General features: G+C 41.6%; 3 protein-coding genes across 5 annotated transcripts in view; 2 read left to right on the top strand and 1 right to left on the bottom strand.

Annotated features, from left to right (window-relative positions):
- Positions 1 to 180: 180 nt before the first annotated feature.
- LOC134026246 (cocaine- and amphetamine-regulated transcript protein-like) lies at positions 181 to 1,132 on the top strand. Its single transcript, XM_062468793.1, has 3 exons — positions 181 to 412; positions 569 to 652; positions 858 to 1,132. Exons 1-3 carry the CDS (start codon positions 284 to 286, stop codon positions 963 to 965), a joined length of 321 nt encoding a protein of 106 aa, XP_062324777.1. The 5' UTR covers positions 181 to 283; the 3' UTR covers positions 966 to 1,132.
- A 486-nt stretch (positions 1,133 to 1,618) lies between these two features.
- On the top strand, positions 1,619 to 23,177 carry map1sb (microtubule-associated protein 1Sb). The gene is made up of 10 exons (XM_062468782.1): positions 1,619 to 1,822; positions 2,379 to 2,477; positions 16,308 to 16,390; positions 16,476 to 16,613; positions 16,712 to 17,225; positions 18,177 to 18,263; positions 18,397 to 20,939; positions 21,159 to 21,279; positions 21,528 to 21,745; positions 21,886 to 23,177. The coding sequence occupies exons 1-10, from the start codon at positions 1,660 to 1,662 to the stop codon at positions 22,039 to 22,041; spliced, it is 4,122 nt and encodes a 1,373-aa protein (XP_062324766.1). The 5' UTR covers positions 1,619 to 1,659; the 3' UTR covers positions 22,042 to 23,177.
- LOC134026243 (interferon-induced protein 44-like) overlaps positions 23,166 to 24,048 on the bottom strand; it is a 41,897-nt gene continuing 41,014 nt past the window's right edge. For all 3 annotated transcript variants that reach the window (XM_062468787.1, XM_062468788.1, XM_062468789.1), the window contains 2 exons: positions 23,805 to 23,905; positions 23,166 to 23,711 (listed from right to left, as the gene is read on the bottom strand). In XM_062468787.1, coding sequence (XP_062324771.1) covers positions 23,523 to 23,711; positions 23,805 to 23,905 — 290 coding nt within the window. In that variant the 3' untranslated portion in view covers positions 23,166 to 23,522. The remainder of the gene's footprint in view (positions 23,712 to 23,804; positions 23,906 to 24,048) is intronic.

Here is a 24,048-nt window from a genome sequence, read left to right as displayed (position 1 = left end):
TGTACAGCCATCACTTGACCGTTAAATGAGATTCGGGTGTTACATTACATTATCAAGACTCACGACCTTCCCAGGAAATTGTAGGTCAACCTTGTGTCAGTCCTGACATCATGTGGAATTTGTCATCAATATTGTAGTAGATGGCTGATGTCAAAAACAGCTATAAAGTGTGGGCCCCGTTTACTCTCTGAGCCACTGAGCCCACCAAACCCATACAGACCTTGTTGAGCCCCCGTCGGAACCCACAGTCCTCCGCAGACTTGTTCAGGCCGTCTTCAGCACCATGGCCAGCGTCAGCACGTTTTTTCTCGCCGCCACCTGTTGTGTCTATTTATGCCTTGCATACGGGGAGGAATCGTTTGAGACCCGTTCTTTGGAGTTCCCGCCAAAGACTCAAGAAGAAAAGGATCTGGTAGGAACAGTTCAAATGGGTCTTTGTCTTACTGTGTGTGTTTAGAATGACTCCTAACCGAAGGGTTCCCCAATAGCGGCTGAATAGAACTCAATACACATTGATGGATAGCAAACAAACATCGGTAAACACATGCTTTGAATGGTTCCCTTGTAGATTGAAGCTTTGCAAGAAGTCCTGGAAAAACTGAAAAACAAACAAATGCCATCATCGGAGAAAAAACTAGGATGGCTTCCTTCGGTAAGAGACTAATTTAGCATATAGTCCAAAAGAACAAATATGTGCCTAATCATTCTGTACCACAATAACTTAGTTGATTTTTCACTATATATTTTTTAAACGTAGAACATTTTCTAAGTTTGTATTGTCTGTTATTTTTTCTAGGTCATTGTCAGAGCTGTAGGCCTACAATTACTGATAGGCATGCTTTGTTGTTTGTTTTCAGTGTGACGCGGGCGAACAGTGCGCCGTGCGTAAAGGCGCAAGAGTTGGAACGCTCTGCGGCTGTCCTCGAGGAACGTCTTGCAACTTCTACGTCCTCAAGTGTTTGTGAAAGATTGAATAACAGAAATGTAACTAGCCTTCACACAAATTGAGTAAACAGTTGATGATGGAAATTATTGTATTAATATTGTGTTCCCTTATACTCTGCTATATTTCCATTTTTGACAGAATTGACCAAAACAAATTCAATGGGATTAATAAAGTATGACTTTATAAAAACTGCGATAGCTTATACCTATTTTTATTCAATATGTTGAATTTGTGCAAAGGAAGAGATAAGCGTACAATGTGTTAGAAAAAAGAAAAGAGAACGAACCTGATGCACTGCAGCGTCTGTGCGTGAAAAAGGCTTAATAATATGATAACATGCAATAATTAATATAAGCGATCGGTGCTTTGTTGCTTAAATTACATAAACTTTAAGGACGTGCATTAAAATACAGGCTACGTATAATATAGCTTAATTCAACATAATGTCTCTGAATACAGTAACATGGCCAGTGCCATAATTAATTCAAAGTAATCGGTGATATGTTGTAAAAACGTTAACATTAAGGGATGTGCATCAAAATATAAATGACCAGATTTATCAAATGCTCTCAATTCTTCAGCGAGTTTCATTGCATTCCACTGGAATGTCTGGGACAATGGCCCGCCTCTTGCACATGGACTAGGAGAGAGACTAGCGCTCCTAGCGCTGAAAGGTTTACCAATGACATCATATCCCTGAATTACTGTCCAATATGGCGTCCAGTTGGGTAGTGGAAGGGAGAGTACAGGAGGAGCCTAGACTTGATGCGGCGAGAAACCCAGACTTCTCCGATCATAAATACTCCGTCCTCATCATCATCGGACAGATCAAGCACGCAAACCAGGCGGAACACATCGCCCAGGAGATCGAAAGAGGTATGGCAACTGACGAGGGGCGGAATTATTTGGGTGCAGAGACTTTTTTTCAGATACCGCTGTTCCTGAATTCACAGCCGACGTTACCCTGGATTAAAAAACAACTGATTTGAAATCAGTGCCCGTGGCGGTACAACTGCATAGCCTACAATTTGCAAGTTACAATGCTGCGTCAAGAGGCAGTGTTTCGTCGTGTGCAGATTGTTTCCTCTTTCTTCTCGTCGTTTCCGTTTAAGCCGATATGATGCATAACAAACAGCTATACAATATCCCTACCCTATATCTCAATTTATGTGCTGGCCTTTGGTCAGATTTTTCACAGTGGCCTTTGTCCAGTGATATATCCTGCTCCTGGAGACATTGCCTGTAATACATGCGTTGTGAGGTCTTCATGTGCCTAGGGGAGTGTGTTCTGTGGACTGTCTCGGCTATTGTAGGAGCTCTTAGACGAATGGCCTGCTTCTGTGGGTGCAGGCCTGTGTACAATTCAGTCTCTGTCTCTTTCTGTCTCATGACTGTGTGTGTGTGTTCTTGACTGTGTCATGTGTCTGTCCAGGTATACGTTCATGGGATGTGGACCTGACCTCCTGCAACTTGAATCGGCACCTCAGAGACTTCCTCTCTCACCACACCCATCAGATACTCAAGGGTACAGGTGAGCTCACAGTGTTGTGCATGTTAGTTGTATAGCAGGTGTGTGTGTGTGTGTGCGTGTGTAATGGTAAATGTGCAGGTGTGTTTGTCTGTTACAAGCCATAAACCATATTTATTTTTGAAATACCAGGTGCTAAAGTAACCTGCTATGTCGGCTTATCTAGGTTCCCCAGAGGAAGAAAAAAGGAAAATTGAGAGTTTTTGTGTGTGTGCGAAGTGGCCGACTGTTAATGGCCATATTAACTTTTCCTAAGTATGTACAGAGGGCTCCAAAATGACGGGCTCCCCCTTAGCAAAGACAAAGTAAATAGTGTTATAAAAATTCACCTTTTTGTATTTCAGTTTATTGAGCAAAGTGCCCGTGATGCAGTCGGTGACACACACACACACACACAGAGAGAATCAGAGAATTATAGATAGGAAACAGTGCTGTGATGCGGTCGGGGAGTAAGATGTTGGTGACATGTCGGTTGATGTTGGTTTCTCTGTCTACATTATAATCATGTTTGTCTGTCTGTGCATGTTTTATAGTGAGATTTCAGGGCAGCGATTGTTTTAACGATGGCAGTGTTTGAAGTTGTAGGTGTCAGTTTCAGAACCCGAAGATGCGTGGTGCTGCGTTTGATGCTATTTGGCAATTGATCCCTTTCAGCCATGTTAAGCTGACACTATTATTATTATTATTAGTGTTTGCTGAAAGCAAAGACACTACTGTTATTCTGCATACTTATTGTTGGAATGCTGCTTCGAATCTTTATTCAACTTTTTAATATTATTATTCTATTTCTTCCGTGGCACCTTTCAGCTCCTTCAAATCTTCAGCTATTAAAACCGTTCAGCTATCAAAAAAATCTGCAGTTTCAGGCTATGACTGCTGTGACTTTTCAACTTTCTACCTCTTATGCTTGAATTAATATAAATCAATTTTCATAATATTTTTTACATGGTTTTCCAATTGAGTTTTTTTTCTCGAAATCCTCTTAAACTTCTTCAACTTTCAAATCCTTCTTCTTCCTCAATCTTTCAGCTACAGCCACCATTTAAACAAAAAATGTTGACCAAACCCTAAACTATTAAAGGAAAAATCAGCTTTTTGATATCTATTCAACTTTTTTCAATATCACTGATTATGTTTCATGAGTGTTTTAGACCATTTCTGAGATTTACAAAGGAGTCAGGTGGCTGAGCGGTTAGGGAAGCGGGCTAGTAATCAGAAGGTTGCCAGTTCGATTCCCGGGCGTGCCCAAAAAAACCCACTCGAGGCAAGGCACTTCACCCTACTTGCCTCGGGGAGAATGTCCCTGTACTTACTGTAAGTCGCTCTGGATAAGAGCGTCTTCTAAATGACTAAATATAAATGTACATGGGTGTGTATGTGAGAGCCTAGAGTGCTGACTGAAACGCTACAGTGGAGAGGAGCTTTGGAATCTGGTTAAATTGGTTACAATTTTCACTCTTCATGCTTCATTTTTGGATCAAAAGATAGAACACTTTGTGCTGGTCATAGACAGTTGTCTGTGGAATCCAACAGACTTACACATTTGTTCAGAGCCGCAAGAGAGCGAGACCAAAGTCCAACTCTCGCCCCATAGAGACCAATGCAAATCGGGTGACACATTTCTCAGAGAAAGCAGAAGGTACACGTTTTTGAAACTGCCGGTAGAGTCGTATTTCTGACCGCACAGACATATAAAGGATATCTTTGGTTTTGGAAGAATCTTGGGTCTCTGAAAATATTTTTGGATATTGGATTGGACGTATAGTTTTGTGTCTAGGTTAACTTGTTTGAGGTGTGGATTCTAGGTAAATGTCTGTTATTCTCTCTGCCCTTTGATAAGCTCATTAACGATCACAGCTGCGCCATCACCGTGGCAACCACACAGACACGCACCACTCAGTCAACTCGCTATTTAGTCAACTGGTCTCATTAAAAGACTAAGAGCACCACTACACAACTACAACCACTACTGATACTACAAGTGCTGCTACTACTACTGCACCTGCTGCTATATCTTATGCCACTACTACAACTACTAATTCTGCAGATGCTGCTAATATCTCTTTTACTACTATTGCTAATGGAACTGTTTTATTTTACTACACCACTGATACTACTGTATCTGCTATTGCTATTACTATCCCAACTATAATTTCAGCTACTAAAACTAATATTCTTGTTATGACTACTTCTTCTAATACTTTTACAGTTTAACAGTTCCGCTTTCAGCTTCTCCCGCATTGTAGCCTATTTCAGCTCTTAGCTTTGTTAGATGATGCAGTTCAGCTTCCACACTCCCTCTTTTGTGTGACTCACACATTTCTGAAATTCATTTCAGCTTTCAGCTTGCGGGTATTTTCTCATTTATGTATTTATTTTATTATATTATATTTATATTTTTCATCGCATTTTCAGCAGGAAATGCACTTTCTAGTAGTTCTGCTCGTTTGCCGAAACCCTCCCCCCCCCTCATATCTTGGGACTATAAGATCTGACACACCCCTAAATTAAATTGGTGGCTCCTCATGCCTTCTAAAGTTAGCCATAAAAAGCTTTTGATACTAAACTCCTCAAAAAAAGTTCGGAAACGTTATTTCGGTCGATTATTCCTACCCTTTAATAATACCAATTGGTATTGTATTTTATATCGTTGGAAAGCCTGATTAGTCACCTTTACAACGAGGTACAACTTGTAAGGATCGTGCATTCGTGGAATGAGCAACACAGATAACCGTGTGGGTAGCTGCCCGAAATAATGTGCTAAAATCCCCTGTAATATTTTTCTGTTGGTATTCACTCTCATTTTGAGTTGCTTGGTAGATTGGATGATTGCACTCTCCCACCCTGGACCCCCTTGATATCTGACTGGCCACCCCAGGTGCCACCCCAAAATGTAATTCGCTATCCCTGGCAATTGGATGCTGATTGACATTTAATTTATCTTGTTAAAAGAAGCGTTTCTTTTGACATCTGGCAGCGCATTTTTTCAATCGAGGATATTTCCAAAGTTTACCAGTCAGTCATAAATCACTACGCCAGCATCTGATACAGCGCCAGCGACGGAAGACAAGAGCATCATATTACAGTCATCGTTTTAAGGTTTAGCATTGGGGTTGAGGCTTCCTGAACAAAGTGTTATGAAAGTTGAGTTGCTGGGCTGCAGAGCTATAGAAAAATATGCATATTGGCAATTTGATCCCATAACAAATTCATGTCTCTGTTTTTGTTTGGCATTTAGCACTACCTTAGTAGCTAACAGCGCAGTTGTCGTACTGTGGTGTTGTTGAATCAATTTCGTTTTTTTTATTTTCATATAGCACACTTTTAAAACAACAGCAGTATCATTTAGCCATTTGAAATCTATTGTAATGACCTGACTAGGTCAGAAAGGAACAATCGTCCAATCGAGTGTTCCTGGGCTGTGGCATTTTTTGTGTGAGGAGTAAGCTATACACTAATAGTTATGTTTTAATGTAAAAGATTCATCAAAGGATCTAACTTCTAACCTAGTTAGACCCAGATTATATATTCTTGAAAACAGAGTGACCAAAGTCTCTCCAGTTTGTGAGTACAGTACAGCGTGTGTCAGAAAGAAATGAGTTGCAATTCAGATGTAGAGACACAGTATATTCATAGTAACAGTGGCGACTGGTCATTAATGGGTGGGGCAGTGCCCCACCTGCCCCACCCATTATTTTATTTCATGTTCATTGGTCCCTGACTTGCTGCTTCAGACTGCGTTCTGCCGATTCGAGTTTGCAGTAGTCGGCCATAGGCTAATCGTGAAGGTGGGGCTCTGGTGGGGCTAGCCCCTCTCTCACAATGCAATGTACATTGGACGTGGGAAAGTATTAATACGCATGCTCAGAATGTAATGTAATGTAATGTGGATCACACAAATTTGATGCCAAGTGGGGCAGGCAACCGGTAGCCCCACCACAGCGTCATTTTGTATTTCAGACCTGATTGGCTGTCTGTCTAGCGCCAACATTAGTCGGCAAGAAGAGCGAGGAGGGTAGATTGTCTTAGCTAGCTTGTTAGCTTCACAAACTCCAGATAAATTGAGAAAATGCATAAAGTGGATTTCATACTCGAGCAGCGGTTATATACCCTTGTATATACCCTCTAAACCCTTAATTTGGAGGAGAAAGTTGAAGTAAAGCGACTTGGTGGTGCCCATTAGCCACAATATTGTCATCGCTCAAACTGCTGGTAAAAGTAACCGCAGGTTTAACGTGGAGTGGTTTTTGAAAAAAAGTGGCTAACGGTTAGCATACAAAAGAAGGCACCTTTCTCCAAGTGAGCTCTCAGCCTTGGTGAGTGAAAGCATGTTTTATCATCCTGCCTTTGTGGTGCTGGTCCGTGCATTGGTCATATTTCTGAGCTGGATCAATCGATATAGATAATGACAAGTGTCAGTGTGTCCATACTTATCTATTAAGGTTGTTGTCATAGAATGGATCTGTATCCCTAAAAAGTTGTCTTTCTGCTTCAATGTGGCCTTAAGTGGTGTTGAGCACATTGCTGTTCGCGTATGGCTCTGTAGGCACATTGGTTCTGAGCTTGGTTGCATTTCTAATTTAGGTTTGTATATATGACAGTGGTAATTTTACATGTGTGTGTGAGAGAGAAGGAGAGCAATTACACAAGAAGGTCTCTCTCTCTCCAGTTTGTGTACTACAACACCTACTATATCACAGTACTGAAACTGCTCTCACCAAAATAATTAGCGACCTCAGACTAAACTCTGATGCAAATAAAGTCTCTATCCTTATCCTGTTAGATCTCAGTGCAGCATTTGATACAATTGATCACGACATCCTAATCAATAGACTGGAAAAGTTTATTGGGTTCACGGATAGTGTATTGAACTGGATGAAATCATATATCACAGGAAGGAAGTTTTATGTTAGTTTAGGTGACCATAGGTCCAAGAAACATGAGAACTGCTACGGGGTTGCTTAAGGAAGCTGCTTAGGTCCATTACTTTTTTCTCTTTATATGTTACCACTCGGCGACATAATCAGAGAACATAACATAGATTTCCATAGCTATGCGGATGACACACAACTATATATATCCACTGAACCCAACGATGCAACGGCCATCAATTCCATTACCAACTGCCTGTTGGCAATAAACAAATGGATGAACGCTAACTTTCTTAAATTAAATGAAGACAAAACCGAAGTCCTACTATGTGGCCCCAAATCCAAAAGAGAGATGCTTATTAAGAATCTTGGAGGTTTAACCCCCTGTCTTAAACCAGAGGTGACGAGTCTCGGTGTAATCCTGGACTCAGATTTGAATTTCAACTCTCACATTAATAAAGTGACCAAAACAGCTTTCTTTCACCTGAGGAATATAGCAAAGGTACGACCATTCATAAACCAAAATGATGCAGAGAAGTTAATTCATGCTTTTATATCCAGCCGGCTGGACTACTGTAATGCACTTTTCACTGGTATTCCCAAGAAAACCACTGAAAGACTACAGCTCATTCAAAATTCTGCAGCTAGATTATTAACCAAAACTAAAAGGAGAGAACACATTAGTCCTGTCCTAGCTACTTTACACTGGCTCCCTGTTACCTTCAGAATTGACTTTAAGGTCCTTTTCCTCACATACAAAGCTCTACACGGACAAGGACCTAGCTACATTGCTAACTCCTTTATAAACTACACACCAGCTAGAACACTGCGATCATCAAATGCAGGCCTATTAGAGGTCACCAGAAGCAGTCATAAGAAGATTGGTGATTCGGCCTTTGTCAATTACGCCCCAAAACTATGGAACAAATTACCCATAAATATTAGGGAAGCAAACACTCTAGACATTTTTAAAAGACAGCTTAAAACCTACCTTTTTACCGAAGCATTTAAGTAATTTTATCTCAAAAGGGTTTTCCTACTTTTATTAATTATATTATTGTTACTTTTAAGATGCATGTTTAAAGTTGGTTTCTCTCTTGAACAGAGATCTTATTGGGATTTTTATTTTTGTTTGAATTGTTTATCACTTGTATTATTGTTTTTATTGATTTTATGTAAAGCACCTTGAGCTGCAATTCTTGTATGAAATGTGCTATATAAATAAAGTCTTACTTACTTACCTGGTAGAAGCAAGCCGCTCTGTTGTTAAAAGTGTTTTGTGGAGCCATGCTGTTTGTTGATGTGTTAAATAAACACATCAGTAGCAAGAGGGAGTTTTGTAGCTTTACTGGTATGTATCCTATACTTTGAAATGGTTCTTGCCCCACCAATTTTTTACATATAAAAACGCCACTGCATAGTAAATGTAGAATTTGATTAAAGTAACACTAGTGGACCATACTCAGCCACACTGAAGAACTCAGGCTTAAGTGAATTTGAATTTCTATTTCTCATCAGCAATCATATAAATAATTTACACTGCTTAGATGCCAGGCTAAGGTTACACACACATTTTCAGTTTTGGTCTGTGGACCCCCTGAAGTAGCTCTGGCCACCCCTTGGCCACCCCATATATAAAAGTCTGGTTCCGCCAATCCTCTTAAGTGCAGTGCAACATCACTTATATTTGAATGAAACATGAATAAAATAGCCTACTGACAGTTTCCTCAAAGCCTAAGACGAGGGAACCTAGGCTTAACAATCTACACATAGCAATAAGCTAGGAAGGCAGTGCGCGCGGAATTCTGGAGGGGAGTGAAATTTCGGCCCAACACCTGACGTGAACGCCACTAGGTGCAATGTAGTCTCACAATATCGATATAGAATATATAACAATGCAATAAATCCGATACGCTGGCTATGTAGCATGACTTTATATACCATATAATGGTTCTGACTCTTTTTCGTGAAGTGAAAAATTACAGTACATGTTACGCCACCGGTCACTCAACCAGTCGCGTGTCGGCTGGGCTAGCGAGCTAGTTGTAGCAGTAGCACAGAACAAAGTCATTTAATGTGATGAGATTGAATTTAAAAGTATACAAAACACACCAGGAACAACAACAACATTGGCAAACCTGCACCATGCATTATTGGGTGTGCTCAAGCCTTCGGCGAGCACAACCATTGTTCTCTCTCATATATATTTATTCTTTATAATTGGGTGTGCTCACGCCTTCGGCGAGCACAACCATTGTTCTCTCACATATATATTATTATTAGGATTCCTCCGTGAGGAGGAAACCTATTGTTATTGTAGGTTTTATTATTATTATAGTACCATGGGTGTCAATGGCAGCCCCTAGAACCATACGGTAACTTTTTGTGAAATTTGGCACACTCATTAAGGACAGTCCCTTCTTTATTCACACCAAGTTTCATGTCTCGCATTAGACCACTCTAGCGCCACCAATGGGTCAAAGTTGGACTTGTGTTTACACACGCAACTTTTGAACCATATGACTGATGTTCAAAAATGAGGCACCATTGGTTTCCCTGGATCAAGACGAGTTCAACACACCATATGACGTCAATTTCCGGTTATATAGATTTTCCGCCATTTCCGGTTTTATCAAAAACCTTTGAAAGCCTACTCCTCCTACAATTTTTTTCCAATCTTCCCCAGAATTGGCACACATCATCGTCAGAGCAACCCTCACTCAGGTATTACTTTTATATTGTATTTTCAAAACCTTTGTCCGGTACAGCCAATCAAAATTGGCAACAAAGCAACCAAACAGGAATTTGGGTCAAATCTCAGCAAATCTTTGAGATATCAACACTAAACTTGGTATATCGGTGGAAGACACTACAACATGTTACCATGTGCAAAGGCAACTTCATATCTCCAAAAATGATTGATATAAAGCAAATCAAATTTATCGCTAAAATAATGCTTTACACATCCGCCAGTCAAAAACTGATACTCTGATTCAATCACAAGTTCATATGAAGACTCTTGAGAATGTTTAGTACACAAATGTGAGAAAAAGTTGACTGTGAGATGAAAAGTAGATTTTTGGTGAATATTTGAAACATGCATGCTTGGCTAATGCTAAGGAAATTTCCAATGTAATGTCCCTCTGCTCCTCCACATTCTCACACACTCAGCCTTTCCCTTGACACACGCGCAAGCTTGGCGAGACGCATACACAACATTTCAGGAAATTGTGGGCTGACCAAGCCCCCACTCATTCCTTGGCTTGAAGTGAAGGCCCTTGTGGATCTTGATGGTAATGCATTTTAGAAAAAGTTCTCAAAATTCTGAAACATTGATAGTATAGGCCATGATTAACTACCACACCACAAATGACCCACCATTACCCATAGGAGGCGCTACAGGCCACGCCCTGATACACAAAGATAAAAGGCTTTCTGGAATGGGTAGGCTCACCAAGCCCCCTCCCTTCACTCCTTGGCTTGAAATAAAAGCCCTTGTGGATCTTGATGGTATTGCATTTCAGATTTGGTATCCCATTGGTAAGTCTACAGCATGGATTTTTCTATACCGTGACAATTTGTGAAGAATATACATTTTTCAATGGTTCGCAATGTTAGGAGGAATCCGTCATTGCTGCTTGCAGCTATATTTATTATTATTATTTATTTTCCCAGCCCTAAGGATCTGTCAATATTTGGACTACATAGACAAAGTTGATGTCAAAAGTTTTGTCTTGCTAGCGATTGAGTTGCTTGTATTTTTATTTACATTCCGTTGCATGTTTTAAGTTGAAATTACGTTTTTGTGGCAAAAAGTGCCTTTTGTCAACAAAGGGTACTCAGTGCTAGCCTACGTCATAACGTCAGCACACGTTAGCAACGACGCATGGATACAATGTGCATGGATGTGCTGTTACACAGCGAGTATCGTGCCGTGGTGTACTAGCAGCACATGTAGGTTACATTTAAGCAAATCAAGACTTGCATGTACAGTAAGTAATGTCACATTAAATAATGTATTTAAACTCAAGCTTGTGTGGTGCGTCGCTGTCTTCAATGCCACAGCCTAAACTTGATGTTCATTTCCAGCGCAGTCAAACAATCCCCTTAAGTTTGGCTAGCAACAGCAGCTAGGCTAGCTTGCTCGTAGCACAATTTACTGAGGTCAGCTTCTCCACTGTGCAGGGCTCTAGTCTAAGTAAGATCAAATGGTTGTATTTGGCATTGTTACTGACAATGATCACTTCCAGCAAACTTCTTTTGAATTAGCCATTTACGCCTAAATAAATGTCAAGCTTATTTACGTTTTTTGGGGGCATATTTTCAGTTAGCAGATGGTACTGTTTCAATCGCGATTCCATCTAGCTAATAATACTGCCGGTGAGAATGTTGTTACTTAGAAAAGCTTGTTTCAAAGGTGGTTCTTAATGAATGAATACAATATGAGTGGGCTAAATGCTTGAAAATATCACTACTGTAGAAGGGAAAAACTTAAGGTGACGTTTTATACGTTAAGTTCATTCTACATTTACAGTACATTTAGTCATTTTAGCAGACGCCCGTATCCAGAGCGACTTACAGTAAGTACAGGGACATGCTACACTTCATTTTTTGTATTTTCAATTGTACATGAGCAGCAACAAATGTAGGCTATGCTTTTAAATCTATGCGATCTTCATAAATAATAAGTAGGCATTTTTATATAAAATATACAGAAATATCAGTTGTAAAAATATCAGTTAATAAACGGACCCATCTGCAAGCAAGCACACCCTACAATTTCCCCAGAAATTGTACCCTCTCTAGTTATTTATTATTTTCCCACCCCTAAAAAAACTTTTTTATAATATTTGCACTACATAGACAACGTTGGTGTCAAAATGTTCATCTTGATTTATTTGTACGTTTTTATCCTTCAAGTCTCCACCTTCGATGTTTCAGTGAGTGCTGTTGGCCGTGTTGCGTCTTTGCGCCGCAGCTTCACTCGTTGTAAACCAACCAATCAGCGTGCAGCTCATCTATATATTCATGAGAATACCATAAAAGGAGAAAACCTCTTGTTTTTTTCCCAGGGCTATTTCACAGGATGCATCAGGGCTCATAGAACAGCACCCGGGCCATTTTCAGCCCAACCAATGTTACATACCCTATTCGGAGACCTTAAGGAACAGTGTGAAATACCCAAAAGACCCAGTCAACGACCCCTTTAATGTAATCTTTCAATTCAGTCTCGTCACATGACGTAACTTTGTTCTCAACAGGACTGGGTGTGCAGCGACACATGATTAGTTTCTCCTCTCTATCTTGAAACTGTGAAACCTAGAAATATTAACAATGACCAACGGTTGCTACGTTACAAGAAACAAGGAACCAATCTGATTGGACAACGCTAGGGTTTAACGCTCCTTTAACGTTTCACCTTCATACTTTCACACTGTTTAAACACCTTTCCAACATTATTGCTGACATACTTTTGTCTGCTATGACATTGATAACTGTTATGCAATATACTCTTTGCATCACTATATTTGCTCATTTCAACTAGTGAGCTAGAAACACAGTTCCAATGTTCAAACTTTTTTCTGTTTCTCAATCTTTAATACTTTTGGGCTTTAAAATGTATTAAAGTAAATAAGATACTTTTTTCTCCTTTTTCAACAGTAAGAAAATATCGCAATGCATAAAGAAATATTTTTCTCTTGTGATGTCAATAAATACTTTCAACACTCTCACCTACATACTTCCACAACATACTCTCACACTGTTGACTGCACATACCTCTTTTAAAAACCTTATTAGGGCTGCAACAACAAATCGATTAAATCGATTAAAATCGATTATTAAAAGCGTTGGCAGCGAATTTCATTATCGATTCGTTGTGTCGCGCGATTATTACGCCACTCAATATGTCGCAGAGATTTCTTTGAGTATAAAAACAAGTTTAGTTGAGCGCGGAGCGGAGCGGAGGTAGAGGAAAGGCCATCGGAGAGACGTTGTTGAGTAACGTTGTTCTGAAACACATGGCGGAGGCTGAGAAATCAGTACGACCCAAGTCATCCAAGGTGTGGGAGCATTTCACACTAAATACATCGAAACAGTGTGTTAATATACCGAGGTGAAGTTAGTTTCATATTCGACATTCGTCTCACATTCGGAATACGCTACTTTGCAGCATCGCGTTAGGGACCGGGTGAAAACAATCCATACCATTTTGAAAAATGTAGACTTTTATAATATTTTTAGGAATATAAAACCTCAAACATACACCAGAGTATCTTAACAATGTCTGGTATACTTCCACAGCCTTTACTTTTTCAATGAAGTTTAGAAAGTGAAGATAGAAAATCACTAATCTTTGAAAATAGCTTAATCCTCGCAAATCGTAACTTTTTTCAAAATTGTGTCAAAAAATCTTAAATATACACCAGATTATTCTAATAAAGTCTGGCCTACTTCCACAACCTTTCAATTTTCAATAAAGTTTTAAACAAAACTCACAAATTGCTCATCTTGGATAATAGCATTAAATCCATGCTAATATTAATAACTTTTTCAAAATTGTGTGCCTGTTTGTGCACATTCTAACGATGTTTTGCACTGTGAATTTGCACTGTCAGTTCTGTTTTTTAATACATGGTTGGAAATTAATGCTTTTTTGATTTTGTTTTTTTTATCCGATTCATGGATTAACCGAAAAAAGAAACGACAGATTAATCGATTATTAAAATAATCGTTAGTTGCAGCTCTAAACCTTATTAAACCTTCATCACTATTCAAGCTATCTAAATAAAATAGTTTCAACTGCTTTCAGCAAACACACACATTTTCTTCAGGAAATGTACCTTTTCTAGTTGTTATTATGATTTTTTTTATTTGAAAAGGGACCATGTAATTTGTTTACATGTTAATCATGTAAAATGTTTCAATTTTATGCATTGTACCGGATTTAGCCAAAGGCTAAATACTACATAGCGTTGAGCTGCATTATAGGCTACACAGCGTTAAGCTTAGCTCCACTAAGCGCTTGAACAACGGATCTCACGCGACACAGTTTGAAGTTGAAATACTGTGTATTGCTCTGATGAGTGGTTTGTGAACATGTAATAGTCGTATAAAGCGCATTGCTTTCTATGACAAACTCAATAAGGCAAGCGTACTATGCAAAAGATTGCAAGTTATGAGGTGAGCAGGGTTTTCTTTAATATTTTGCCAATATTTTAAGTGGATACTTTATTTCAGTGTAGACTACACAAACCACTCACTACGGTTTAGTCTAAACCGTAGTTTAGACTAAACCCTCTACGAGGATTTGATTTCCATTGCTTTAGGCATCATCAAACAAGGACTTACTTGCTGGACTACCTTTCAATTGGCAATTCACAAATACGTTTTTTTTTTTTTTTGGGGGGGGGGGGGGGGGTATAGTCTAAGCAACATCTTAATTGCAGGCTGCATCATGGGCACTGCACGAGGTCTGTAACTTGATGATTAGGGCCTGCTCCTCGATCGGTTTCTTGAGGCATGGATATAGCGGGCCGCAAATGGACATACATGGACAACTATGTTCTTACGAATTTAGCCTTCTCGGTTGGTTGTCTGTGTCTTATTTATGTGAATGCGATGCAGAAAATACAATACTATTTTATAGCACTGCATAGCACAAAAGAAAAAATTACAAATGTTAATGTAAACCTAGCGAACACCCCTTAGGCAGAAATGTACATGCAGCGTTGTATGGTGAATTAGGCATTCAATTATAACAACTGGCTTAACTATTGTAAATGTAATGACTAAATGTCTAGATTTTAGTTTTTTGGGGGTTAGACAATTTTACAGAGAACAAATATAAGACATTTTTATCAACATGACATAAGCAATAGACAATGTAGGAAATAGTAAATTGGGTAAACACAACGATGGTTCGTTATGAACCTTTGGGTCATGTGACCCGAAGGCAGCACGAGGGTTAAAGCGACCAATCATAAGAGGGTCAGTGCGTCCATAGGTACATTTCTGCCCTCAAACTGTCAAAAAGAATTTAGACTCGGGGAGCTGAAATTCACTGCACAAGTAGAAATTTACTGCGTGAGCAAAACTCTGCGAGCAGAACCCCACTGCACAATTTCATTGTGCGCAGATTTAACCCTTGTGCTGCCTTCGGGTCACATGACCCAAAGGTTCATAACGAACCATCGTTGTGTTTACCCAATTTTACCCAATACAAAAACAAATAAAATAATTTTCTTTTAACCTTTGCAATGTAGGGGGTCTGAGACAGCCCAACGGTTAAAAGAAAATGCTTCACTTTGTTTTTGTATGCGGTAAAGTTGACGCAATACGACGGTGGGTCACAATGACTGATGGGTTAGAATGACCCGAAGAGAACACAAGGGTTAACCTAAGATCTGGATAATTAGGGGCTGAGTGGGGGAGAAAAATATATGTGTGCGCTTCCATAAAGAACCAGGAAGCCCAGCTATAACTTATGAGACATATTTGTGGCCTTTCGCCCAGGAGCCTAGTGCAGCTGGTTGTTCAAGGTCAGAGTGGGCCTAAATTGGGAGAATTGTCTATGGGAAGTACCTGACATTTGAATCCTCTAAGACAAGGGACCCACTGGGTAAGAATGCATAATGTATATGTAACCAACAAGTATTGTACCATATTACCATACAATGGGGAGAAGACTATAAAAGTGAAATGTCCGGAGAAAACTTCAGTCTGATCCCCGGGATCTTTCTGACGTTTGTTGTAATCTCTGTCACTCTGAATTCCAATAAACAATTTGCGTCAAACTTTGCTGAGTTCCAGTGCTGTTTTTTACATTTTGATATTGATTGAAGACGTAGAAGAATATTCATGACACTCTCTTCTCTACACTGGTATAATGTCAAAATGTTCACCAACCCCTGAAAATGCTTGTTTTTGCATTTCTCTCACCTCCCTCTTTCCCCATCCTCAGGGCAGAAGTGCCTGCGGTATAGCTCAGGAGTGTTGGACACTCAGGTGCTGATTAGCCCATCCCAAGAGATCCTCTACTCTGAGGTCAGGGCCTAAGCTGTCTCCTTCATACAACCTACATCTATTATAGTTTGACAGTTGTTTACAGTGAGAGGATCTCCCTTGACAGGTGTGTGGGCTCCTGGAGAGTCAGTCTGGGCATAAACTGCTGGTCCTTGCTGGACAGAGCTGGGAGGATACTGGAGACTTGCTGATACACAGCGGACTGTTCTCCCCACACCACCTTACACACATTCTCACAGAACAGGTGAGACTCACAAAAAAACAAATGGTCCCAAACCTCACAAGCGTTTCAAGAATACTTTTTCCATTACAGGTCAAATAATTGTTTTCCCATTCCCTCAGTTTATAGATACAGCCAGCTCCACTTTTTCATCACTCTCCACCTCCAAAGCTGTCCTAACTCTGAGCTGTCCTAACATTGGCCAGTGGAAAAAAGCCCTCTTGGAGAGCCAACCCTTCCAGGGGCCCATGTCTCTCAACATCAACCCTCCAGTAGGGCTTCCCACCATGGAGGCTCTAGGGGAGTTTACCTCCCTGCTCACCGGTACCCTGTCCCCCCCGTCCCCCTTTGACTGCCTCCAACCCCCCAGTACTGTGGGCTTCCTCAAGCTCTCTCGTCCCTGTTGCTATGTGTTCCCCGCCGGTCGAGGAGACTGCGCTTTTTTTGCTGTTAACGGATTCACCATTCTAGTGGATGGAGGGTCCGACCCTCAGGCTTGTTTCTGGAAGCTGGTCCGACACTTGGACCGAGTCGATGCGGTTTTGCTGACTCACATTGGGACCGAGAACCTCCCCGGGATCAACGCCCTCCTCGAGAGGAAGCTGGCTGAGTTGGAGATGGGCTCAGATGTCAAAGGTGACATTAATCATACTATAATTCCAGGAATCTGTGTCTGTCTCTGTGCGTGTCTGTGGCTCGATTATCTTGCAAACAGGGCGTTTTATGAAGTTGAAATTGTTGTACAGGTGTATGGCTCTGGACCCAAGGACTTGCATTGAAGCTGGTAAAGCTTTTCGGAAGCGCCAAAAATATCTGAAATAATATAAAATGTGCAACTTTTTAATAGAGAAGGCAGGCCACGGCCTGTTAAGGGGTCCCTGAGGGCTTACAAACGTCCGTTTTATGTAGGCTATTTTTTAAGTTAGACAAACTTGCATGATTTCCGAAGCTAACTACCATTCTTAAATTTTTAACTGACAGTAAATGAAGAGTTGGGACGTTGAGCAGATTCAGTCTTCTAGTGATTCACATCGATTCACAACTTACAAAAATCTATATATATATATTTAGTTTTTTTCATCTTGGAAAAATCGTGAATCGATTTTTAATCGAATCGTGACCCCAAGAATCGAATCGAATTGTCATGTACCAAAAGATTCCCACCCGTAGCGGTTAGTGGCTAGCAGATAATGATAAGGCACTTGACTGCTATAACTTGGTAGCTAGCAGGCTGAGAGTAAGTCATTATCAATGTATTCATTGAGCTCTATTAAGCTACAGTATTGAATCGTCATCACCATTCAACTCGGATAATACCCAAATAAACGTTGTCTGAATGACAAATAAATCACTCAAATAAAATTGAGTGAATAACAAGGTTATTCAGCTTTGGCTATCAATTGGCTTATCAAACAAAGTTAACACAGCAGTCAACAGCAGTAACCAACATCTTAATCACCAGCTGCATCACATGTACAGGCATCATCGGCACTGGTCTGTGATGGGAATGATGATTACAGTCTCTCTAACCTTTCACATTTTTACTCTTTTTCGATTACCTTTTCTCTTCCGTCTGTTTTTTTATAGGTGACTTGGCCAAGAGGCTGATCTCTCCAGAAATTGGAGTGGTGTTCTTCAACGCCCCCAGCAGCCTTCCGACAGAACTACAGCCAGGTGAGCCGACTGCAAATCAACAATACAAAACACTCTGTCCTGTTTTCAAACCTCAGAATTTTTAGTAAATTTAACAACTTAAATACACACTTCCTTTATTATGGTCTTGAATAGTTCCTCATCTTGTTCCTAGGTGTAGATGGTGTTCTGAGTAGCAAAGACCAGGCGGCCCTAACTTTGCAGCTGCTCAAGAAGTTAGACATCACACCACAGCCTCTGTTCCGTCCACAAGCAGCTTCTATTGAGCCCCTCACCCTCTTTCAGAAGATGGGGGTGGGCCGGCTAGAGTTGTACGTCCTCAACCCAGCCAAACAGAGTCAGGAGTATCAAACACTGCTGCAGAACCGGCCCGACATGCCCACCTCTACCACATCCTCCACCACGTCCTCCTCGGCACAGACACCCCCTCTGACCCATCCTGTCACGACTCTGGCATCTGTGTGTGCCCTGCTGGTATGGCACCCATCCTGTCCCCAGGAGAAGGTTGTCAGAGTGTTGTTCCCTGGAGTCACCCCACAGTCAAAGCTCCTAGATGGACTAGAGAAGCTGAGGGGCCTGGCCTTCCTCCAGAAACCCACCATGACCACTGGAGAGCTGGAGGGATGGGGGGAGATGGAGGCGAGGGAGGCCAGGCAAACAGAGAGCCAGGACAGTGGGAGGTCTGTGGAGAAAGAGGTTCCAGTGAAGCCTGGCAGTGGTACTGGGAAAGACAGGGGGAATCGAGAGGAAGGCAAGAAGGATGGGACAATAAAAGAGAAGAATAAAGTGACTAATGGAAATGGGGGTAAAGAAGAGTTCAAGAAAGAGGTTGATAAAGTCAGAGGAAGAGAAGGAAGTGTGAAGCAGAAAGCAAGCCTTTCAGAAAAGAGTGTCAAGAAAGTGGGAGGGAGAGATGTGAAAAAGGAAGAGAAGGTTGTGAAGAAAGAGGAGAATGGACCTAAGAGAAAAGAGCTTCTGAAAAAGGAGGTTGTCTTTTCAAAACCAAAGAATGATGTTAAAAGCAAGCCAAAAAAAGAAATGATAAAGAATGATCTGAAGACAGGAAAAATGACAATTAAACCATCAAAAGAGATCAAGACAGATTCTAATTTAGACACCAAGAAGACTCAAGGGGGCTCATTAAAGCAAACTAAAGCAAACGTGTCGAATACCATCTCTAAGACAGAAAGTACCCAACCATGGAAGTGCCTGAAGGTCGACCAGAACCTAGAGATTGAGGGAGATTCAATCACCAAGATGTCCACTCCTGAAGACATGACAGCTGATTCCCTCAGAATCAGAAAAGAAGCAGAGGAAGAAGAGGTGGAGAAGAAGAAGGGGTTCGATAAAGGAGAGAAGAAAAGCGGAGAGGTAATTAATGAAGGTTTAGGTAAAGAGACAGACAGCAGTGTGACAAAAGAAGAGGTGAGTGCAGTAGGTGGACAGACGAATGGAGATCGTCAGATGGGAGGAGAGGATGAAGGGGATCGGGTTGAAAACCGTGATCAACCAGAGAAGCCTCCAGCCAAAGTTGTGGGGTTTCCAGCTGCTCTGACCAAGCCACCCAAAGGTGACTGCAGCATCATCCAGGATCTGACCCCTACAGAGTACACCCTCCTGGAAGGGGGCCTGCAGGAGAGCCCCCCCCCCCGGCTCACCCCTGAAGATCAGTGCCTACCAGGCCCCGATCCTGACGAGGAGACCGTGGAGCTGGCCTCTCCGGAGTCACGACCCAACAGTGCAGGCCATACGCCTTACTGTCTGTCACCAGATGATGTGTGGGGCTGTAGGGACAATGAGAATGGCAGTCTGGTAGCAAAGTCCTCCACCCCAGAGTCCTTCAGGCAGGATGAGGGGCAGCCCGCATCTGACTCCAAAACCACGGCAAATTCCAGAGAGAAACATCTGAGTTTCCTGTCTCTGGGTTCGCTGAAAGAAGGGCTCGATGTCTCTCCCTCTGTAACCGCCACCACCATCACCACCACCACCACACACTCATTGCCAGCCGAGGTCAGTTCTCCTCAGTCCACTGAAGTGGATGAGTCCTTGTCCATGTCCTTTGAGCATGGTCCTACCACTGTGAGCCAGATAGAGGGGGAGGACAGTAACTCACAGACACAATCTAATGGCAGCCATTTTGTAGAGGCAGACTTCAGAGTGGGGATGTCTCTACCACTGAAGAAGTCTCATAGACCTCTGGGACCGGGCTCTGAGATGGGGCGTCCCTCAGGTCCCAACACCCTCCATTTCGACTCTCCAGCTCATGACGTGGACTTGTGCCTTGTCTCACCCTGCGAGTTCAAACATTTCAAACCGCCAGACTCTTCCCAGCAGCCCCAGCCGTCAGATGCAGGCAATCGCTCCCAGGAAGTATCTGTGCCTCGTAGCCACAGCAACAACAACAGGGACAAGTCTACTAGCGAAGCTAATGCCCCCCTGGGCACCGAGGATTGTCCCTCTACCACAGCAGATGGAGTTCTGGATTCAGATGATGAGTCGTGTAGTGACCCATCCAACTCTTTCCATGACCCTCCCGCCCATCACCCTCTCTCTCCAGATCCTTCCCCTGTGCCCCTTATGGACATCCCCCCTTTGCCCCCCCAGCCTGGATCCTGCATGCCAGTACCCCTTCCTGACACTGTGGTTCATGGGAAGGTTGTGAAGAGTGGTGCAATGCGAGGGAAGAAGCTCTCCATAGTGAGTTTGAGTCAATTTAATTGTATAAGAAATACAAATAACTCATTGTAAAGACATTATACATTATTCAAATGTAATTCTTAGACAGTTGTTTCAGTTGCAGCATAATAGGAATTGAAGTCCCCGTTACGCATGTTTTATTTGAGCGAATGGAGACATATTGTCCAGCTTTTTCCTTGTGACCAGCATGTTGTTAGTTTAAATTGTTTTCTCTGACAGGTGTCGGAGGCCCCCCAGAAGCCTGGGGTGGGCGGAGGTCTGACCGCCAAAACCAGACCTGGATTCCAAGCTGGAGCCATTAAGGGGGTCAAGAGTCTCAAGATAGCGCCTGGCAAACCAGGTTGGAGTTGTTGCAGATCATAGTTGCACTGCTGCTGTTTTGATGTTATAACTATCCGAATAACTATAGTAATAACTTAGCAATATATATGATGCGGGGAGCCTGATAAATGTTTTAAGGAATACCGCACCATTTTAATTAAATAATTAATAAAAACTTGACAACAATTCCAAGAACTTCTGTGTCATGGATCACAAACTGTACGTTGTTGAAACAACACTTTTTGGTTTTCTTTTGTTCTCTGATAGGGTCTAAGGCTGGTTCTGAGGGTGTGGTCAACGTGTATGTGGACCTTGCTTACCTTCCCTCTGGCCCTGCCTCTTCAACTGTTGACGTGGAGTTCTTCAAGCGTGTTCGCTCTTCATGTTACATCATCAGTGGGGACAAACCAGAGGGGGAGGGGCTTATGAGGCCTACTCTGGACGCTTTGTTGGATGCCAAGGCCTCCTGGCCAGACTCTGTAGAGGTTAGACACACACACACCGCCAGACAATAAGACAGTTACCATGTGTCATTCTGATCTCGTCTCCTCACCTCTGCCCATCTACCATTTCTGTCTCTCACTTGTCATCTTGTTCTCCTCTCTCCACTCTCTCTCCCCTGCAGGTCACCTTGATTCCTACCTTTGAGTCGGGGGCAATGCAGGAGTGGTACCAGCAGACTCTGCACAGACAGAGGGAGCTTGCTGTTATTGTGCTGGGCTCCAACAGCACTGTGGCCATGCAGGATGAGACCTTTCCTGCCTGCAAGATTGAGTTTTGAGGGAGAGCGCAAGGTGGCAGAGTGGGGCAACTTGGTAGAGACGGGGAGGGATTGGTACAGATACTTCTGGCCAGATCTTTCACACACAGGGCTGTTATGTGTGTTCACCTCCATCCACTGCTCTCTACAGGGTTTGCGAAAAAACAGAATATGAAGGAGGTTCAGTAAATAGGTTTAGAGAGTTGTATTATTGCATGACTCGGGAGTCTCAGGGGCCAAATGGGGAACAACACTAGAAAAGGCGAGGCCATGACTAAAAGCCAAAACAGTAGTCGAAATGAAGTAACTATCTGACAGGTATCTACACTATATATGTTATAGACAGAATTTGATTATAAAAAACATATAATCGGAAGTGTTTCGAAATCAAAACACAAAAACAAAAAATATGTTATAATACATTGTTTTTTTTGTACTTTGTATTTAACTTACAGAATAAAGTCCAAAGTTCTTTATTCCTGAGACCCAATCATGTAACATTACAGATCAATTACTGTCAAACATTTGTTATTGGTTCTTTTTGGAAGATCACTCTTAGTCTGAATGTTGAATAATAATCAATCAATAGCTTTTCTTTTTTTTTTGCACTTGATTGTAGATGTGCTTAAATGTAGCCTATTTATGCACACAAAGGAGAGTAGCAAGGTGAGATGTTATGAATATCGCTCAAGTAATTCCTGATGCCTATTGTTGGTAGTCATGTCTGTCCTACACAACTCTGTTGCTTCCCACAATGCTTTACATGACCGAAACAATGACGGGCCCTGGTCAGTTTATACTCATCTGTTGTGAAGGTTCAGGTTGGTGTTTGAGGCATTCAGAAGTCATAAATAATTCAATATAGTACATCAGTGATCCAAGAAAATGGAGTGAGCCTTTTCGTAGCAAAGTGAACTTTAATCTCATGTGCCGTGCATGTAACACATATGTTTGTTTCATTCATGATATTCATGAGGAGAGACATTGTGAGAGCACTGGGGAAAGTCTAACCTTAGAACTGAGAGAGCACTTTTAGGAGGAATACAGGAAAACAACTGTTCAAGCATAAGTTGATGTCTGCATTGTCTTCAAGTATGTACTGCACTGTCGGAGTGATTAAAGGTTAAAATAAGTAATAAAACAAGTTCATCACAGGGTCTCTTTCATTAATTGTTTAGAAATTAGCAGTAATGTTTGTGAGCATATTTTAGATTGGGAAATGTCTTGTGTGGACAAAAACATAAAATTAAATTTAACATTATATATTTCAGATGATGACATGCAAAATGAGTATTATTTTTAAACATGAATATTAGTTTATTCAAACACTCCACCAAAGAGCATTATGTAAACAAAGGCAATGAAACAGACAGACAGATGAGCAGAATGATATGGTTGTTTTCCCATTACAAACTAAAATATTTGTGTGCAAGTACACTGATCAATGTGCTGTTGGCTACAGTCTCAACATGATTGACTGGTTATTATGGCTACATGGCTTCCTAGTCCCCTTTCTCCAGACCCTCCTCAGACACATCATCAAAGTAGTTGTCTGTGAAGCGCATCATGTGGACCAGAGCACTCAGCAGCAGGATGTCCATGTTCAGGTCCAGATCCACTTCCCGACTGTAGTTCTTCACTGGGAGAACAGAGGCTTCGGGCACACCCAGACATACACTGACCTCAGACATCTGAAGACACACACACTTGTTATATTTGAATCTATAAATGGCACAGTACCCAATGGACATTTGTGATTGTTTACCATCTGTGTCAGAACTCACAATTTTTCTTATGTAATGGCTGTAATAGACTTTGGTCAGGTCATTGTTCACCAAGGGGCAAGCCTCATCCACCTTGGTTAGGAGCACCAGCTGTGGCACACCTGCAAAACACAACTGATGTTTACTTAAGGGAAAACACACACAGACGAGGCATAGGAGACCCTACTCCTCCACCACTGCCACCATATATAGGAATAGGAAAAGGCAGATGAGTGTTTGAATATTCTCAAGAAAGTGAATATGG

This window comes from Osmerus eperlanus, chromosome 9 (assembly GCF_963692335.1).
Source record: "Osmerus eperlanus chromosome 9, fOsmEpe2.1, whole genome shotgun sequence".
Taxonomy (NCBI): Eukaryota; Metazoa; Chordata; class Actinopteri; order Osmeriformes; family Osmeridae; genus Osmerus; species Osmerus eperlanus.
The sequence above is the reverse complement of the archived record's forward strand: the minus strand, read 5'-3'. Positions and strand labels throughout refer to the sequence as shown.